At 34.6% G+C, this 21,784-nt stretch overlaps 2 protein-coding genes across 5 annotated transcripts; one reads left to right on the forward strand and one right to left on the reverse strand.

The window, feature by feature from the left end:
• The first annotated feature begins 1,132 nt into the window (after positions 1-1,132).
• Positions 1,133-11,380, forward strand: LOC139809003 (glucose dehydrogenase [FAD, quinone]). Its single transcript, XM_071771587.1, has 5 exons — positions 1,133-2,196; positions 2,778-3,133; positions 9,565-9,930; positions 10,465-10,829; positions 11,027-11,380. The coding sequence occupies exons 1-5, from the start codon at positions 1,604-1,606 to the stop codon at positions 11,378-11,380; spliced, it is 2,034 nt and encodes a 677-aa protein (XP_071627688.1). The 5' UTR covers positions 1,133-1,603.
• A 111-nt stretch (positions 11,381-11,491) lies between these two features.
• LOC139809005 (uncharacterized) lies at positions 11,492-21,225 on the reverse strand. Of its 4 annotated transcripts, none has more exons than XM_071771589.1 (9): positions 21,069-21,201; positions 16,614-17,158; positions 16,024-16,152; positions 14,082-14,222; positions 13,572-13,700; positions 12,786-13,049; positions 12,411-12,506; positions 12,256-12,327; positions 11,492-12,056 (listed from the first exon to the last, which is right to left on the reverse strand). In XM_071771589.1, exons 2-9 carry the CDS (start codon positions 16,756-16,758, stop codon positions 11,983-11,985), a joined length of 1,050 nt encoding a protein of 349 aa, XP_071627690.1. In that variant the 5' UTR covers positions 16,759-17,158; positions 21,069-21,201; the 3' UTR covers positions 11,492-11,982. The 4 variants fall into 4 exon arrangements, with proteins under 4 accessions (XP_071627690.1, XP_071627691.1, XP_071627692.1 ...); XM_071771590.1 differs by having other exon boundaries at positions 20,984-21,112; XM_071771591.1 differs by having other exon boundaries at positions 21,055-21,082.
• Positions 21,226-21,784: the final 559 nt, after the last annotated feature.

Genomic DNA, 21,784 nt, shown 5'->3' on the forward strand with positions numbered 1-21,784 from the left:
CAGCGGCATACGATGTTCTACAAGAATGTCAAAAGTGGTCGGCCTTGCCGATTTTTTTTTCTTTCACCCAATTTTAATGCAGATGACCGCCGAAGATTCAATTCGATTTCAGTATTCGAACGACTTTCGCGGGATAAACCCGATTCTTTCAATCACCCGTTAATATTATAATTTTCTATTAAAGTGCTAATTCGTGCTTTTGGAAAAACTGCGCCAAGCGAAACCACGTTTACACATGTATCGTAAACATTTCTTACTTGTTAAATCAGAAGAACATGCGATCGCGTAATTGTGAGTGTAATAAGAAATATACCAGAGATTTGCATAATGAAAAAAACTTAAAAAGTATACTCATTAGCCAATATACATAATCCATTAATTCTTATTTCAAGATCGTTTTAATTAATATCTTAAGATATGCTAATACACGGCTCTGTGATTGGTTTATATAACATTTTAAGATTGTACTTAAGACGGTCTTAAATATAAGATCCGACTGTAAATACCGGCCATTGTCAGGGTGTACGTACGTGGAACTTATGAAAAACACGCACGTGGAAAAAATTCTGCCAACACGTTACAACTACTCGAAAGCCTTCGGAGATTGCGTCTCGGTAAGAGTGAAATCATAATTGAATTAAATGACCGACGATAAGTCGGTCGCATTATCGATTTCGAACCGTTATGAGAGTTCGGTGCGGCCGAACTATGAACCTGTCGCATGTTCTCAAATGTCGAGACGCGGAGTTCGGAATGCAGGAAAATGCGCGATCGTTCGTGAGCACCATATATTGTGTCAAGATTTAAAACTGCTGATTAACATTCGTTTCTCGCAACCTTATTTCGTATGACTCGCGTCGTGCTGCCCTGACCGTAAGATTCGTAAAAAGGACTTATTTGAATGCTGACGTAGACGACCCTGATGCTATGCAGATCTATGACTTTTTCCGATGCAACGTTAAGAGACACACCGCAGTTGATTGTTAACGTCGCATTACGGAGAACAAGATGCGATTAAGTGCCATATAGGACGTCACGAATAATTGACTTCTGTTTAGTGTGTTAATTAATCACAAAGATTTATGATCGAAGATATATGATGTAAATTGTGATTGAGGATAATAATTTGCTGCATATAGATATCGCAACTAATTATCATATATCGAAACTGTCTTATACACCTGTGAAAATAAAAAGTCTTACGATGCAACGAAATTAGAAAGATTGCATTACATATCGCGACGATCAAGTGTGTAATCTTGTAGTAAGTTGATAAAATAAATTACGATAAATTCTATTGATCCGAAAGTGATTATCGAAAAAGTCATCACGCATTTAAAAGATTACCTCGAGGTAATAATCGAGGTAATTTTTTCAGGTCAAATCAAGATCAGAAGAAGAACTGATGTAATCATTTCATAGAGGCTTATTTTGATTCGACTCAAATTAATGTCAAGGTCCTAGCTTTCTACAGAGCAAAAATTAGCAAGCCGTTATGCAAGAAATTAATAGAATGCAAATAATGTGTTAGAGAGAACTAGACACTGTGATATATATCCGAAAAAAGAAGATTTATTTCTCGCGCGATAAGATAAGATCCACGATGCTAAAGTCCTGCCTGATGATCTTGTTCCTGGGGCACGTCGTCGGTGCAGGGATTCTGCCGCCGGCCATTCTCGAAACGGTACACCACTTCTTCGCGGGATTTCCACCGCCGAACAATTTGGTGCGGGACGAGAATGCGGTGCCCGGGCGGCGTTATTTATCTTTCGATTTTCTCGTGATTGGCGCCGGCTCGGGAGGGTCCGTGCTCGCAAATCGTCTGACCGAGAATCCCGATTGGAACGTCCTGCTGCTCGAGCAGGGCAAGGACGAGATCTTCCTCACGGATATCCCTTTTTTGGCGCCGATCCTCCACGTCACGGATTACGCCCGCGTGTACAAGGGCAAGCCGCGGCCGCAGGACGCACACGGTCGCGGTGGGTACTGCCTCTCGATGGTCGACGGCCGTTGCAAATTGGTGACCGGTAGGGCGGTCGGTGGCACCTCGGTGGTGAACTTCATGATCTATTCAAGAGGCACACCGGCCGATTACGACGGCTGGGAAGCGCTCGGAAATCCCGGTTGGAGCTATAAGGACGTGCTTCCATATTTCATCAAGTCCGAGAGATGCAAGTTAATCGATAAAAACGTGAGGTGCGTGGTGAAATCGCGAGATACTCGTGTGAGGAGTTACGGATTTGTTTCTTTGACGAAAATCTACTTCGAATTTTTCATATAATTTTTTACAATTTCTATACATGTTTATAATTTTCTAGAAAATTTTTCAGATTTTTTATACGAATTGAAGCTTATATACTTTTCAGAAATGCTGAGAAAAGCTCTTTTTTTCTTTTCTTTTTAAATTCTTTATATATGTAAATTTTGAAATATTTCTCCACGCACGCACGCACGCACGCACGTACACACACACACACACACACACACACACATACATTTTATAATTTCCGAAGAAAAGTTATAAAATATGAAAAAGTTTAATGTATTTTTTTTCCAGAAATCTTTATAAATATAATACAAAAAATTCTTAAAAATATTATTCACCGCGGTGAAAGAAATTCCCAGTAAACCCGCGGGTTTACTTCTTGTCGCGAATCTTTTCGATTACGTTAATTCGCGTAATTTCAATTATATATTATAATATTCATGTAATTCAGAGATAGTTACGAGGTAATACTGCTTTTCCGTTTTACACGATTCTTCTCTTATCTTGTCAGATATCACGGATACGACGGATATCTGGATGTTACTACTCCTCCTTACGCCACTCCTCTGAGGGAATGTTTCTTGAAAGCTGGCCAAGAACTCGGCTACGATCTGATAGATTACAACAGCGATAGGTTCATTGGTTTCTCGACAACGCAGGCGAATCTGCGAAACGGTCACAGAGTCAGCGCCAACAAAGCCTTCCTCAGGCCAATTCGCGACAGAACAAACTTTTATCTGTCCAAGCTCTCGACAGTGACAAAAATTATTATTAATCTGGAAACAAGAAAAGCCGTGGGTGTCCAATTCGTAAAGAACTATAAAACATACTTGGCCACTGCTACTAAGGAAATTATACTTTGCGCGGGTAAGCGTATTTAAGATATTAAGATTAAAAAATGTAATTAATATAGAATGAAGCGCAATTTCAAATCCTACATAAATCTAATTTACTTTAACGAATTACTGACAAATCTGATATAATCTAATATAAAATATGTAGTTTATTAAAAAAATCTTTTAAAAGTAAATATATATACTGGGTAATCGCGAAGTCACGCGCAGGGACTAAGTAGCTGTCATTTTGTAATAATTAGACAAAATGAATTAACACTAGAAGATACCCGTAGAAGATACCCGTTATTTTTATCAGCACACAGTGCAAAATGAATAATATTAACTTATAAAACTAAATCATATAATAAAAGAAACAAAAATTTGTGTCATTGTCAATAATAATTTTGTAATTATTTGAAAGATCTCGATATGAGTGGTCATTTCCAGAAATTAGAAAGAAATTTATCTGGAATATTCTTCGAAGGCACAATTACGATTATCAATGTTAGAAAATATAATTAAATTTAATAAGTTTCACAAATACTTCTCGATTATCGTGAAAGCTTAGATGATCGCTATTATTTCAAAAACATCATTGAGTTATGCAACTAGCTGGATTGTTGATTTTTTTAAATTATAATATTTATTTTTACTAATTTATATATGTATGTCCTATTTGTATGTATTGTATGTATGATAAAAATAACAGGTTTCTTCTATAGTAAAGGGTTTAATTAATTTCATTCTGTTTACTTATTACAAAATAATAGCTAGCTAACTCTTTAGTTTCAGCAATGTCTTGTGATTGTCGTCCTGCTAATCAATGCATGAACATCTCCGATTTATAAATGCGTTTTGGAGAACACGGTACACTGTTAAATTCGTAGTGTCAAATTATACTCAATTTGAGTCATTTTTAGCTATTTCTAGCCACTGCTCCTACTAAAAAAATCTATATGTCGTTAATTTAACAATTTAACTAAAAAAATGGAATTGAAATAATACTGTTTTGTGCTAAAACAAAACAATAAATTTCGACATACATGGTAGTAAAAAATAACAAAATGTTATCTTAAATTTCATTCTTTAATATTTAACAGTGTATGTTCGGTAATGAAAGTTTCTTTTATGAACAGAAATTGTTTCAATTCAGTTCGTTTAATTATTATTTATATTTATATGCTTCTTAAATCTATTATTTGATATTTCCGATATATATATTAAATATATATAATGAGTCATTCTTTGTCAACCGGATCACTCTCCCCAGAACAGTTTTTGTCATAAAATATTCTATTAAGATCTCCAAATGTAGATATGGATATAAGCTTTATAATACCGTTGGGCAATTTTTAAAATTCAAAATGGTTGATTCAAGATGGCTAGAAGCAATGAAAATTACATAAAGTTTTAACACTTATTGCACAAATGTTTATACCAGACCGATTTTTTTTAAACTTTGTAGTTTAAACTTTGTACCTGGAGATTTTTTAGGTCGCTGATTTATGAATCTGAAATCACATTCCTCCATATAAAATATATCATTTTCAACCTAAAAGTTAAAAGAGCGCTTTCACTTTTTGGCGTATAACTCTTAAAATATACCTAAGAGATAGAAAAAAATATTTAGGATAAAATTTTAATGGTAAGTTAAGGTCTACAAAGTGGTATAAACAAAAATTAGTTTAAAAATTTCGTATTATAAAAAAAATTTGCAATTTTTTTTTTACATTTTTGTTTGTACCACTTTGTATAGAAGACCTTAACTTACCATTAAACTTTTATTGTAAATATTTTTCTTTATCTCTTATATTTTAAGAGTTATACGCCAAAAAGTGAAAGTACCTTTTTGACTTTTAGGTTGAAAATCTTATATGAAGGAATCTGACTTCTCAGATTTATAATCAGCGACTCAAAAAATCTCCAGGTACAAACTACAAAGTTTCAAAAAAATCGGTATAAACATTTGTGTAAAAAGTGTTAAAACTTTATGTAATTTTTATTGCTTCTAGTCACCATCTCGAATCAACCATTTAAAATTTTAAAAATTGTTTAACGGCATTATATAGCTTATATTCATATATCTACATTTTGAGATCCTAATAAAATATTTTATAATAAAAACTGTTGTGGGAAGGTAGGGTGTTCCAGTTGACAAAGAATGACTCATATATATATTAATAAAAAAGATAAAGAATTTTACTTTATATACCCCAAGGGGGCCTTAAAGGGCGTTTTGAAGGGACGTACCCAACCCTAACCTTCAATTCATCCTACTACCTTACTGTTTCCTACTTTCCTACTTTGGACCAACGGTTTAACGTCTCTTCCGAAAGACGGAGCCCAGTTTTCTCCGCATCTGCACGGAGGGGCGCGGTTTTTTCGGAAAAAAACTTTTCCATGATTCATGGCTCTAGTGGACTCGAACCTGGTTCCTCAGATTACGAGTCTGGCGCTCTACCCTACTGAAAAAAATCACGTCACGAAATCACGTCATGAAATTACATCACGAAATCACGTAACGAAATTACGTAATTAATGACATAATTAATCACGTAACGGATTGTTCCAAATCGGTACGTGATTTTAAAAATCACGTAATTTAAAAAATTACGTAATGCTGGGAAACACATTTTTTTTTTAATCTGGATAAAGTTATATAGGAACTACAAAGTTTGTTTAATTGCTTCTTCGTCGTAACTTATGCATGTAAAACATGATTTAAGCAAAATAAGTGGTTCTAAATAAAAAATCAATACTGTATATTAATTATATTGTCTATAATTTTATTTTTATGAGTCAACTTTTTAAGTATATAAGTGAGTGTAAAAGTGCATAAGTATAAGTATATAAGTGAGTATATCAAATATAATAATATGATAAAATAAATAGCATATATAACATAGATATATGATATAGATAACATAACATAGATATATGTTACCATAACATAGATATATGTTATGGTAACGTTAACAAGGTTAACTCATTTTAACATTGGTAATATGGTAACACTAAACTTAATCACTATCCGATAATGATTCACTGGAATTTGAATCATTGCTACTTTATGAAGAACTTGATGAATTGGGCGATGTTGGACGTCAATGACGTTTTCTTTGTTTTTCTTCTTTTTCTGCAAAACATTTTTAACATTATTATTATTAAGGTGTTTTTAATTTTTTATTAGTAACTTTTAGAATATATTGTTTTCTAATTTTTTGTATTTATTTATTGAAAGACTTTGTTTTAAAAAATCTAGACTGTTAAGATCTAGCATGTTAATTAAAAATGTTTATTATTTTTTATAATTATCTATGCTAACAATAAATGTTTAAAAATATTAAAATTTTTTATTTAATTCAATATCTTATATTTTACATGTATACACAACTATATTACAAACTATTTTTTTAAGTATCTTTTTAACTGTTAAAGAGTTCTTTAACTGTGTATAAAGCAATGAGAAAAATATCATATATTAAAAGAAAAAGTATTATACTTTAAAGATTAATTCCATTAAGTTACTTGTTTTTATAAATTTTTATGAATATATCAATCTATAAACACATATTTTCCATTAAAAAATACAAAAAAATATTACCTTTAAACATATAAAAATTATTTGTCTATTGTTGTTTAAAAAGTATTGACAAACACAGCAGGTATGACGAGAATTCTTGAGTACGTGAGCGATAGAAAGAAAGAGAGTTCCTTTTAAGAAAATTTCGTCTTTATTGTATGTAATTCTTTCTAAAAATATGCCAACGTAAAACAAATTGATATGAACTAAAGAGTTTTTACGTGAATATAAACAAACAAATCAGTAATCAGTCCTAAAGATAGAATAGAGAATAAACTAAAAAGAGTCACATATCTTACAGGACGGAATCAAAGTATCGAAATTACTGACTGAGAATGAGAGTCCGAAACGTATTTGAATGTAATGCTGCTGACGAAAAAAAGAAAGATAGAAAAATGAAAAAAGGGGCCCTCTGGATGAATGTCTATCAGATCGGTTGTTGGGCTAGAATTTTAGGCCAGAGCCACAAGAACAAAATGCAGATCTCAGATCTGAAAACGAGAATGAACCTAGCAGAGGCCCTTGTACTTTAACGACCAATGTCGATCTTCAATATGGCGTCTTAAGATTCGGAATCTATCAATATTCCCTAACCTAACCTAACCTAACCTATCAAAGGCCCCGCTCATGGGATTAGATCTCTCGCCTCGATTTTCCCTCACGGACGCTGGTCGTTGCAGCTCTCCTTTTCCTGCTGATGAGTCCACTCCTTGGTCATCTGAATCTTGCTCGGTCAGAGTCGAAAACCTTTGCAGTTGTCAAGATGAATCCGAAAGAAGGGCAGAGAATCGACTCGTCCGAAAGATCGCATGCAACTGCGGCCATGACACCTGAGCGCTCCCACCTCCTTCTTCTCTTGTCCTGAACAAGGTGGGGGCGCTCAGGTGTCATGGCCGCAGTTGCTTGCGATATTTCGGACGAGTCAATTCTCTGCCCCTCTTTCGGATTCATCTTGACAACAGCAAAGGTTTTGGACTCTGACCGAGCGAGATTCAGATGACCAAGGAGTGGACTCATCAGCAGAAAAAGGAGAGCTGCAACGACTAACGTCCGTGAGGGAAGATCGAGGCGAGAGATCTAATTCCATGAGCGGGGCCTTTGATAGATTTCAAATCTTAAGACGCCATATTGAAGATCGACATTGGTCGTCAAAGTACAAGGGCCTCTGCTAGGTTCATTCTCGTTTTCAGATCTGAGATCTGCATTTTGTTCTTGTGGCTCTGGCCTAAAATTCTAGCCCAAGAACCGATCTGATAGACATTCATCCAGAGAGGGCCCCCTTTTTCATTTTTCTATCTTTCTTTTTTTCGTCAGCAGCATTACATTCAAATACGTTTCGGACTCTCATTCTCAGTCAGTAATTTCGATACTTTGATTCCGTCCTGTAAGATCTGACTTTTTTTAGTTTATTCTCTATTCTATCTTTAGGACTGATTACTGATTTGTTTGTTTATATTCACGTAAAAACTCTTTAGTTCATATCAATTTGTTTTACGTTGGCATATTTTTAGAAAGAATTACATACAATAAAGACGAAATTTTCTTAAAAGGAACTCTCTTTCTTTCTATCGCTCACGTACTCAAGAATTCTCGTTATACCTGCTGTGTTTGTCAATACTTTTTAAACAACAATAGACAAATAATTTTTATATGTTTAAAGGTTATATTTTTTTGTATTTTTTAATGGAAAATATGTGTTTATAGATTGATATATTCATAAAAATTTATAAAAACAAGTAACTTAATGGAATTAATCTTTAAAGTATAATACTTTTTCTTTTAATATATGATATTTTTCTCATTGCTTTATACACAGTTAAAGAACTCTTTAACAGTAAAAAGATACTTAAAAAAATAGTTTGTAATATAGTTGTGTATACATGTAAAATATAAGATATTGAATTAAATAAAAAATTTTAATATTTTTAAACATTTGTTAGCATAGATGATTATAAAAAATAATAAACATTTTTAATTAACATGCTAGATCTTAACAGTCTAGATTTTTTAAAACAAAGTCTTTCAACAAATAAATACAAAAAATTAGAAAACAATATATTCTAAAAGTTATTATTAAAAAATTAAAAACACCTTAATAATAATAATAATGTTTAAAATGTTTTGCAGAAGAAGAAGAAAAACAAAGAAAACGTCATTGACGCCCAACATCGCCCAATTCAAGTTCTTCACAAAGTAGCAATGATTCAAATTCCAGTGAATCATTATCGGATAGTGATTAAGTTTAGTGTTACCATATTACCAATGTTAAAATGAGTTAACCTTGTTAACGTTACCATAACATATATCTAAGTTGTCTATGTTATATATGCTATTTATTTTATTATATTATTATATATTGATATACTCACTTATATACTTATACTTACGCACTTTTATACTCACTTATATACTTAAAAAGTTGACTCATAAAAATAAAATTATAGACAATATAATTAATATACAGTATTGATTTTTTATTTAGAACCACTTATTTTGCTTAAATCATGTTTTACATGCACAAGTTATGACGAAGAAGCAATTAAACAAACTTTGTAATTCCTATATAACTTTATCCAGATTAAAAAAAAAATGTGTTTCCCAGCATTACGTAATTTTTTAAATTACGTGATTTTTAAAATCACGTACCGATTTGGAACAATCCGTTACGTGATTAATTATGTCATTAATTACGTAATTTCGTTACGTGATTTTGTGATGTAATTTCATGACGTGATTTCGTGACGTGATTTTTTTCAGTAGGGTACCACTAGACCACACCGCCGCCTTCATATATTTATTAATATATATATATATATATATATATATATATATATATATGTATATATATATATATATATATATTGATATTAATTTCACAGGTACTTTTGGTTCACCACAATTACTGATGCTTTCCGGGATAGGTCCAAGAGATCATTTAAATTCATTAGGCATCGGCGTAATCGAAGATCTTCCGGTGGGATTTAACTTACAAGATCACGTGAGCATGTCAGCTTTAACGTTTCTAGTCAACGAAAGCGTGACCATTGTCGAACCACGTTTAGGTTCGAATCCGGCTGATTTTCTGAAGTACTTCACAGAGGGAACTGGTCCTTTAACGATACCCGGCGGCGCCGAAGCGTTAGCTTTTGTTAATACCAAGGCTAATAATTATATAAAAAAAAGGGAAAAGTTAAAGTTTAAGTACATTCAGAGTGTAAATACGCACAAGAACAACAAGCAGTACGGTAAGCATTTTGCCATCGCAAAACCTAGAAACCCTATAATCAAAGACTGACCATCAGGCGATTTCCTCAAAATCCTGTGAGAGAGAAGGATGTAAGAGAGAAAGAGAAAGCGATATGAATATATATCGAGATATACATTCATATCATTTTCTCTTTCTTTCTTATATCTTTTTCTCTTTCTTTCTCATGCTTTTGAGGAAAAATGGCAAACCAATCAAAAGTAGGCCCCCTTATGGCCAGTCTCTGATTATAGAGTGTAAAACCGAAATTTTTCGAGCAAACAAATATGCGAAAAGATTAATTTCTTCTTTTCTAGAAAAAGTGAAAATGTTTATTATTATTATATATTATTATTTAGATAAATTAATTATTTTTATATTATACCAATTAAACTCAAATTTAATTATAGCGATAATAAGAACTTGGATCGCATTTTATATATTTATCGAACAATTACTAACTTGTTCCTTTATTTGCCATTATACATTTTTCAAGCTTAGTTGGCTCTAACAAAGGTCACATTATTTCTTACAGCTGTTCCCAACATTACTTCCATTACCGTAAATCATAACGTCTTTAAGATGTATCCTCACGCTAACGCAAGCAAGATGTTAGACGACTATCCCGACATCGAGTTGGTGTTAGGAGCAAGCTCGTTAGCCGGCGATACTTCCGGCAGCTATCGTGGTCTGTTAGGATTAACGGAGGAATTTTACAAGGAGGTTTACAGCGATTACAAGGGCTTCGACGGCTTCATGATCGTACCTGTGCTTCTGCGACCCAAGAGTCGCGGTAGACTCACCTTGAGAAGCAGCGATCCATGGGACTCGCCGATCGTGGACATCAATTATTACGATCACAAGGATGATCTGAATACAATGGTGCAAGCTATAAAGATCGTAAGAAGAGGGTCTTTACGCATTAATATATTCTACTTTTGTCTTACAATTTTTCTCTACCTACTTTTCGTTGTATTGCATTACAGTACTCTCACATTATTTTATTCAAAATTTATATATTATTCTCTCTATATATAAAGCATCCTTTTCACTCTTTTATCGTTCTCCAACTTTTAATTACGCCTTTTTTATCACAGGCAATCGAAGTAGCTTCTACGAAGGCGTTCAAACGTTTCAACGCTACGCTGCTGCCGGTACCGTTTCTGGGATGCAAGCACGTTGCTTTTAAGAGCGACGCATACTGGGCCTGTGTCGCTCGTCACGTGTCGACGAGTCTGGGTCACTACGCGGGCACGTGCAAGATGAGCAGCCGGAAGGATTCAGGGGTAGTAGACTACAGATTGCGGGTGCACGGGATCGACGGTCTCAGGGTCGTGGACGCCAGCGTGATGCCGACCATAATCGCTGGTCATACGAACGCGCCGGCATACATGATCTCTGAGAAGGCCAGCGACATGATCAAGGAGGACTGGAAAGATTCCGCTTCGTGAAACGTGTGGGAAGCAGGAGGAAGTAGATATGCTACGACATGCGAAACGTGGGACGCGTGTTATCACGAAAGGACGAAGCGATGAAGAAGAGAATCTTTTCAAGAATAAAAATTTTTGAAAATTTAAAGAGTATTGTTGTATGTAAAATAACGAGGAGTTACGTCTAAATATTTTACAGAACATAGTAAAGTATTATTTTGTTATAGAAATAGAACACAATTGTGTGTGGTTATAACACGATGCTTTACATGTACCTATAGAGATTGAATGACATTTTGCTCACGTGTACCCTATAGTCTCAATGACTGACTATTATAAAAAGAAATAAAAAATAAAACGGTGTCATTAATTCAGTAGATTCATTGCTCTTCTGGGAAAAAGTGCTGATTCTCTTTGGTTGCTTATAATATAGCAGCTAGTTACAGTAGCAAATTTACATTAGTGTTTAAAGTTTAAATTTAAATAACAATTTAAATAAATACGATGATAAATATAACAATACGGATCTAAATTACATAAATTAATAACCTACTTTTTGTATCTTTAAATACTCTAAATTAATAAATCGATGAATTAATTCTCATGCTGCTGAATACGAATTGTTATCCACCGCGCATGAGATATCTTACGATAACGACGATAGGAAGTATTCTATATACTTGCCATCTCGTTGCACCTATAAAAACAAAAAATTTAAAATATTAAGTAAATATTGAGTTAAAAATAATATATTACTAATTGTAAGATTAATAATCAAGAAAAATATCTTGATTATTATGCGTTTAATATATTTTTTAGAGATATACTTTTATAGATATTTGCTAAACGTACTCTCTAGTTTGAAGAATTTATAACATGGTTATAAATATTTTTACCATTATCACTGAACTGAACACAATCCTGCAGCTCTTCCATCAATGTATAACCTTCGGTACAAGTGCAGAAGCCTGTGAAAAGATACAAAATGACATTTCAAATTAAATCCTTTAGTGATAATGAATCACCGTGTATTTAACAAACGGTTCTATACCGTCAACACAGTCCACTTTCGATTTCCAGGTCGAATTGGAGTTCTTCAAAGTCATGGTGATACAGTGATGGTGAGTTTCACAACGGCCGCCCAGTTCTGAAATATATGGAGTTTTCTAGCGTTATCGTATCGACGTATCGGAATCACAGCGTGACTGATTCGAATGACGAGATTTGACTAATTTGACATGACACAAGATCCATATTTCTATTTCGCATATATTTAGCGCTAAATCATTTGATTCTACGTTTTATTTAATTTGTTTTTAATGGAAGATTAGCACGCGACAATTATTTCGAATTGAGGCGATCGAACGATCGCATTTATCGGGTAAGTGCGAGACGTCAGTTAGGATCCAGGTGTTCGAGTACTCGCCTACGTCGACGAAGCATCGATGACCGCGTCTGTGGGAACCGGCAACGCATTCGCACGTCTTGTTCGCGCCGCATTGGCTATGTTTCAGAAACAGTTGGCACTGGGACTGCTGCTCGCACTTCTCGCCGACCCAGGAAGCGGCTTTCAAACACCGCTGATCGCCCTTGGCCAGCACGTAGTCTACTTTACAGTCGCATCTGTTGTGCATACACTTTGAATTCTCCACGATGCATTCGTCATCGCTGTTACAGTGCTCGTCCAACTCTGAAAACGGATTTAGATTTGGTAAATCTAGACTAGACTTTTATAAAATAGATGCTTCTTATGAACTCCATGATAACATTCGATAAACTACTTTTTATCCCAGAGGAAATTTCTCACCTTTGTTTTATTTTATATTTGTTGTTTTAAAAAGAACTGCTAATATAAATACAAATTATCATTTTTGCGTAACGTAATACACCGTTAAATTCATTAAATATTATGTTAAACAGTATGCAAATATTAAATTAATATACTTTTAATTTATTAATTAATATATATGATATATATGATGTTTATATAAAATAATTCATTAATTAATATTTTACATATATTATATTATTAAGTGTATTATGCATATATTACATAAATTAATTAATATTAAATTAAAGAAATTTAAAAAAAGTAGGATAAAAACCGAAAAGAAATAAAGAGATTGCAGCTTAACGAACAAGATCCTCAAACAACATTCTCAAAAAACATTGGACTTATAACAAAATTTTTGTCAATCGTTGTAATACTTACTGGCGCTCGGCAGACAGTCGGTGTTGTCAAGATTCGCATGATGACGCAAACCGCAAGTGCAAAAACCGTATTCGCAAAAAGTATTCTTGATATGACAATTGCGGTTCGAGCGACAACGTTTTCCCAAACCTGAATGCAAGCCAAGAACAATCACCATAATTTTACTTAATTACATAAATCAACAAATTTAATTCAATTAACCGACTTTCTTTTGCATTTGATTATTGTGCACACAATTGTAAACGCAGGTAATTTACGTGCAAAATGAAAGTAGAGTGCTAACGGTAGAAGACAAACCGCGTTATTTTGTTATGTTATATTACGTTACGAGTAATCATTAATAATTTCGCTTCCGCGCACTGAATGTGGCATTGAATAGACCGCTCGTCGCGTCATTTCTTGTTATTAGGCACTAACACAAGTTATTTATTTTATCCCATATATATGCATAGTAAAGGGGCTAACCGGCGCGGCGCTGGGATATTTCTCAGGAAAAGTTGTAACGCTCACCGACGGACTCGTAACACCTCCCATCCGTGAAGTGGGAATCGTGGGCGCATTGACAAGTGCCTCCTCGACATTCCGATTGCGGTGTAAACGTAAACTCACACTGGATGTCCTCCTCGCAGGGATCGCCGATGCGTGTAGCCACTGTTGAAATAACGTGTGCCTTAATTATTATGAATGTCTCCGTCTCTAAGTTTGCGTATTTCGTTACGTTCTACACTCGCGACGCGAAAAAGTTTCTCGATTCTCGTTAACAAGAGCTCGAATAAACCTCCTTCTTTATATGCGAATTCATGCACGGTATTTGAAGGTAACGTTGTTGCTAAATGTTGCTAAACGTATATAAAACGCTAAAGATAATCTAGTGAAATTTTGAGCGCAATTCAAGATTCACATAATCGATGGATGGAACAACCATGCAGAGCGTCTTGTAATACATAATTTTAATTATAATCATAAAATATTGAGCGAATGTCGAATCGACAGAACGCCGACCTCATTCTTCGAAGTTTGTTTTAGAAACTTTACTAACTTTATTCAATCGCTTTTCGATCGTGTCGAAAGAGACGGATTTATACGCCGTCCTGACTCATTCATAGAAATTATTCGTGATCTCTGTCGGCTCAACGAGCACGACGAACGACACGCTCCAGGTGAGGCGGGATCGTGAGAAAGGAACGGATAGGAATAGGGATGAACGGATATCTCCGCGGGATCTCGTTTCTGAGGTCGACGACATCGTTCCCGACTGTTCGAATAATTAGACCGAGATCTAAGGCTCTGCGCACAACAGAGCACATATATTAGGAATAAGAATAAATATTGAATATTAGGATATATAAATATAGAAATATTTTTGTAATAAATGTTAAATATTAGGATATGTAAATGTAGGAATATTCCTATAGTTATATCTTATATTTTATTCTTTTTCATTGTGCGTTACGTTTAATTATTATTTCTAATTTCGATTCCTAATATTTAATATTTATTCTTATTCCTAATATGTACGCTATTGTGCGCAGGGTCTAAAGCCGCGCTATCTCGGGATTCTTTAACCCTTTCGTGCCTGACTTTTTTCTAGAAATGATTAGTATTTAATTTATGTCTTACTAAAGATTTTTAGGATCACTGATTATGATTCTGTAGTCAAAATTTTAAAATTCAAAATGGCTGATTCAATATAGCGGACAAAATTTTCTTGGATTTGAATAAAACTCATGTTCCAGGCGTTTTTGAGATCGCTGATAAAATATTAGTTGTTTCCATATATTTACATTTTGTCAACTACATTAGATCTAACATCTTTAATTTTAAAATTTCGACTTTAGATTCATAATCAGCGGCTCAAAAAACTTCTGAAAAATAAGTTTCATTCAATCCAACAAAATTTAGTATTTTACTCCGCCATATTGAATCCGCATTTTAAATTTTGGAATTTTTACTGCAGATTTGTCATCAGCGACCTCAAAAACCTACATATACCATTAAGTTACATGTAAATATATAATAAAATTTTGCATTTTGGTCCGCCATATTAAATCCATCATTTTGAAATTAAGTAATAAATTTTTTTCAAAAATTTATTGCCCCAAAAGATCAGTCTTCATGTCCTTCAAAGTTTACACAAAATTTTATCAAAATAACCCGAGTAATTTTCGAAATTTTAGGAAATAACGAAATTTTTCCTTTAACTTTAACACCCTGTATTTTTGAAACTAAGCCGTTTCGGACATATAGTCATATAAAGTTTTCGTCTTGAATTTGTGTGAGGAATCACTCCTTAAAATCTTTTAGAGTACTTAACTACCATCCTGTTTATATTCCACCAGGCACGAGAAGATTAAAATCCTATTTCATTCCCAGTTTAGAAACTTAAATGTTAATGCGTAATCGACGTTGCAGATATCACGTTCGAGAAATGTGATAAAAAAACGAAAAGTACCTCTCAAACATTTATAGTTATTATTATTCCTGAACTCGATATGATCGTCTTTGCACGAGCAGGTCTGCTGGTTCCGGCAAAACGCATTCGGAATACAGTCGACATCGTATTTACACTGGGAGAAGGTTTCTGAAAAAAGAAAATATTCGCCTTGTTTGTAACGCGGTGAAGTTTTTTAAAGTCAAATCTGAATATAAATCGAATATTACGCCAAAAATTTGTGTCTCCTCATTTTTATACCATTATAGTTTATAATGGAGAAAAAAATTTTTTTTAAATTACGTAAAATTGTAGGTACTTTATGTTTAATTAAAAAATAAAGGGAGACATCAGCGGATGTATGAAGCAATCGGCTTTATACGTTCGCTGACTAATTTACCGTGACACAACAAGTTCGACTTATAACAATCGATTAGACATGATCCGTGAAGAATGAACGGTCAAAGGATCCTTATATTTCACGGTATTTGCGTGTTCCTTATTAATGCACGCTCTTGTCCTTACTACTTAATTCGTAATAAATGAAAGTCAAATTGCGCGGAATCGCGATACGATCGTTATCGGTTCTGTCTTGAGCTCGGTTTGCTTACTATTGCTGCGATTAGCGTTACTGCGATCGTTGCATCGCAGGGACGAGTCCTCGTTGCCGTTGACGTAGGTGATCGTCGCGCAGACGGTAACGGGTACGAGGACGAGGAGCCCCGTGAAGCCGTATACCGTCCACGTTCTCGTCATCCTCGCGACAACGACGGCGGACGAACGCCGCGGACGAAACGTTTCATCATATCACCGCCGTCGCCGCCGACTTATTGTCATTTTCGAATCCCGCGAGAAGAGACGGGGATCGTCCCGATCCCGATCACTCGAAGGCCGCCACGTCACGATTCCGACAGTCGGCTCTCCGTTTAGCTTACGACGACGTTCGCATTGTTTCGTCGCGTCCCGTCCAATCGTTGCGCAATCGTAGGCAGGGATACGTGGGTGAACCCTCGGATTAACATCATCGATGAGGCGTATCCCGCGCGATCATCGTCGGGTCCCTCGACATTGTCTATCGCTTCTTCCTTGTCTGTCCAAGGCGAGACATCGACGAACCCACCGTCATTCGATCGGTCCCCAACGAATCGATCTGGAACTTTGCCCGAGTCACGAGATCTCGTTAGGCATATATATTTTGTATAAGAGATTATAAGATTCCAACTTGATTGGAACCATTAAGAACTGTTTAGCGAGAGATCGATTTTCCATGATCAATTTTCGTTCCGTCTTGAATCTTGAAATTGATCAAGAAAACTGGGTAAATTTTGAAATTTCCGGCGAATAATCTAAAAATCGATATAACAATAAAGGCTCACAAGATTAAAAATCAATCAAAGACAAAGAAGCATTGAGCCGTAATAATAAGGTGTTGGTGCGTTCATATCTATACTATATATATTAAAATCGATCTTTTTTTCAACAGATTAATCAAAATGTCGTCTTTCTTCGTTGTTGGATTCAAAATTCACATCGAGGGACAAAATTTCCGATTCCCGACATGAGAAATCTTTCTTTCGCTACAATTCGTAGACGCGTACTCACGAAAGTTAATTACGACCATTATATCAAATTCAAATCAAAATCGTCTTACGGCACGTAATTGGTAATTATCGTGCAATTTTAGTTAATTTTAGACGGCTAATTTTAGCTGACGTTTCAATTTACAAACGATCGCGTGCGAGGAAGCTCGTCGCTATAGCATCGTCTTGTTTCGTCGATTTTGACAGGCGGAAGATGCAGTTCGGAAGATACAGTATTTTCCACGTACCCCGTAGCGAATACGGCTACGATTTGAACGTGCAAATATCGCACATTCATCGGCAGTAATCACTAGAAATAGTTTGCGCGTTGAGTTGTCGCTGACGAGCAACAGGTGCTAAATCGTCCTAACACGTCCTGGTCCCGTTCGATTTGAATTAGAATTGCACATCAAAGCGGTGTTCTAATAGCGAACGCGCCGTGTAAATTGCTTTGTAAATTGCGTGAAAAGTGTCATCTCTTCGAAATACAAACTGTAGGAAGAACATTTATATGCACCATGCGGATACAAAAAATTTTTAAGTGCATTAAGACCCTTTAATTTTCTAAAAACGCGACATTTTGTTTTGAAATTCTCCGTTTAGCTTCTTTTTTATGTTAATAATATTAGTTTTATATTTCACTGTATTGTGTAGACCCGAAACTTCCGCCTTCACGTTTCCTCCAAACGCTCCGAGCGATTATGGGCCACTATTCAGTGCCGCGGGTCTGTCGACACGAAACCGTGGGCGAAGTTCCCCGCTTTGGATTTCAATGACGGTCCCGTGAACGCTCGAAGGTCGATCGCGGCGAACAAACGAGTTTAGCGCCCTACGTTTCTATAGTTTCGGTTTGCGTTGCGCAACGCGGTGCTACAACAGCAGAAGCCATGTTATGTGTCAACAGTATCGTACTGCGAGTGAAAACTATTCGAACGCTATACTTATTCGCTGAATTCTTGCTCGAGCACGATGATCGTAACACGATCAATCGGATAAAGCGGTCGCTTTGTAAGAAATAAACATGAAAAAAATGGATAATTTAAACAACACTGGAATAAAACGAGAATCGAATTAATGTAATTAAGCACTTTTTGGTAATCGCGACAACATTGGCCTAGTTTACACCGATCCCTTGATACACGTATCAAATAGTATTTGAGCTAATCAGCCACTAATCGAACTATAATTTACTAGTTATTTACTATTTAATACGCGCATCAAGTGATCGGTGTAAACTAGACCATTAACGATGCGTTAATGATTAGAGATATGCAAACCATTCGAATTCGAATTTCCATAATTTGAATGCGAACTATTCAAAAATTTCGAATCTAGATGATTCAAAGACGAATCATATATATTGTCAAATTGATAAAATCATATTCTCTATTAGTAAGCAAAAGTATGGTCATGTTAATAGGTACATTTAGTGAATGCATTATAATCACTAGTATTATAACCACTCACTAAGCAACTAAATAGTAGTAAAAAAATTTATTTCTAACTTTTGACAAGTTTTGTGACTTTATCAAATTTCAAGTATAAGTTTGAATATGCATAAAAAATAGTAAAATAGTATGAATATTGATAATAAAATAAACTATATTATTTTATTTTAATTTCTATGTATGCAATTGGATAATGTTAATGGATATTACATTAGAATATTTTAATATAATTTATCTATGATTTTTTGCCTAATTGTTTCAGTTACTGCATCATTTACCGCGCTTGGTTCTTAGTTAGCCCGTTTTCTATATTCGTAGATTTCCATTGGAGCCTATACTTCGAATTTTAAAATATATTTTATTAGTTCTATATTAGTTCTATATTAAATATTTAATATGTTTTTTGCTTTAAAAAGATTTATATTATATAATCAATATTTTTTTCACATTAAAATATCTCCTATTATCCACGTGTTAAAATTTATTCTAATAATAATTATATTGTTAATTGAAAATTATATTTCAACAGTTCAATTCGCTTCGGTTCGAATGAAATGTTGACGATTCGATTCGATTCGATTCGACATCAATGACATTACTTGCACAGCGCTAGCAGTTTATGCAATTCCGAGCTTTGTTGAAGATCCGATGTGCTGCAATCTCGCTTCCAAAACACATTGTTAAATCGAATAACAGGCGAGCGTAGGAAACAGGCTCCCCTTTGTTCTTTAATTATGAGCGGTTCTACTCGACATTCACCTAACTGTGAGAACCAGGAGCGTAGATCCGGTCTCCACGATCCTACGATCTTCGCGATTCTCCACAGAGGAGAGGAAAAGATTACTGGGTCACAAAAATACTGTCTTTAAAACAGTCATGCTTGCGATTTCTCCCAAATTAACACACGGCGGTTCGATTAAATAAAAATCACTTTATTCGTTTCAGCAATTATCCGAGACAACCAATTAATCTCAATATCTGATCACTATCAAATAATAAATGTTATGTTTCGTTTATCTTCCAGCATCTCGAAATTACAGTATTAGTTTTCTATATTTAATTTTCGTAATTGAGAATATCGAGTAACATTCGATTTGTACGCTCACAATGATTGTATCGTTAATATTAAATTAGGAGAGAATTGAATTAATTTTTTACAGAAAATATTCCTCAAACGTGTTTCTTTTACAAGTATCTTTCTTTTAATTTTAGCGTAACTTTACATGCAATATTTCTATATTTTCTTCAGAATACACTACAACTTAATATTCGGTTCGATTTTTACATTCATTGCAAGATTTTGTATGTCTCAGTATTTCTATTATATTAATTGTTTTCTTAAAGACTTTTTCTAATTCTGCCAATACTTTTCTGTCACGTTTCTTCTACGATATTGGACCTGCTTTTCTTTATCAACACGTATAAATATTCGCAGCACGCAACAGCTCGATTCTTTCCTTTGAATTCTCTACAACTCGAAACTTTTAGTTCGATTCTTACATTAAAAATATTTTTTCTTTGATACTTTTTTACAGTATTTCTCCAACAATATTGCAACCACTTTTTTTTTATCAATACGTAATATTCACGCGATATCACTTAATATTTTACTTTGAAATCGTTACTTGATATTCAGTTCAATTTTTACTCTCACGTTAAGGTTTTATACTTCTTAGATATGTCTATTACGTTAATTGGTTTTTTAAAGGCATCTCCTTTGATATTTTTTTTATCGCGTTTCTCCAACACTATTGCACCTGCTTTTTCTTATCAGCACATAATATTCGCACGATATCTCTCGATACTTTTCTTTAATTAAATTAAATTATTACAACTTTATATTTAGTTCGATTTTTACACTCTCATGTTAGAATTTTATATATCTCAAGTATTTCTATTATATTAATTGCTTTTCTAAAGTCGTCTTCTTGTATCGCATTTCTTCTATTGCACCTGTTTTTTCTTATTGATACGTAATATCCCCGCGGTATCCCTTGGAGATTGCGATACCCCGTGTTACACACTTGTTACAACTCACGTCGATAGAACAGATGCTCGCGCTGGCCGTGCGCATCGGCGACTGCACTCCATATAGCGAAACGAAGCGCGATTGACAGTACAACGTTCCGTAGCTCCCTCCCTGGAGACCTCCTCGGCTGCCTTCTTGGCACTCCCGCCATTCCTTCGAAGAATCTGCCCTCGTCGTCGACAATTCTGGCGAGAAAGAGGCACCTTCAATGAAATTTCTCTACAACAATTTGGAACTCCGGGTATTCGCGAATCGCGCGATCACCCGAAGTTATGCGGCTTTATCTAATCGCGTCTTGCAACTGATATAAGCCGGCTTGTGGGATAGCCCTTTTATTTCCCGTCTCAACAATTGTACGCAAGTGGAGATGATGTGGGCGTTCCATTGATGGACGGTATTATGCAACAAGAGCAACAATGCGCGTGTAGATTATTCTTTGTGATATTTTTCGTAAGATACTTATGAAATTTCTTTGTTTTTTTTTAAACACCAAACTTTCATTCTATATTATTCAAATACTTTCATTCCATTATACTATTATTTAAATACTTTTATTCTATTATACTGCGTTTCTTTTAAAGTCAAAATGAGAATAACAATAACGAATTATTGAGATTCTTTGTCGGTTAGCGTTTCGTTCGCGCGGATTTTCTATTGGGAATACGTGACTTAATTCTAATGTGAATATTTCTAAACAGTGCTTTAAAATAACGAGCTTAAGGTAT

This window comes from Temnothorax longispinosus, chromosome 2 (assembly GCF_030848805.1).
Source record: "Temnothorax longispinosus isolate EJ_2023e chromosome 2, Tlon_JGU_v1, whole genome shotgun sequence".
In the NCBI taxonomy this organism is placed as follows: Eukaryota; Metazoa; Arthropoda; class Insecta; order Hymenoptera; family Formicidae; genus Temnothorax; species Temnothorax longispinosus.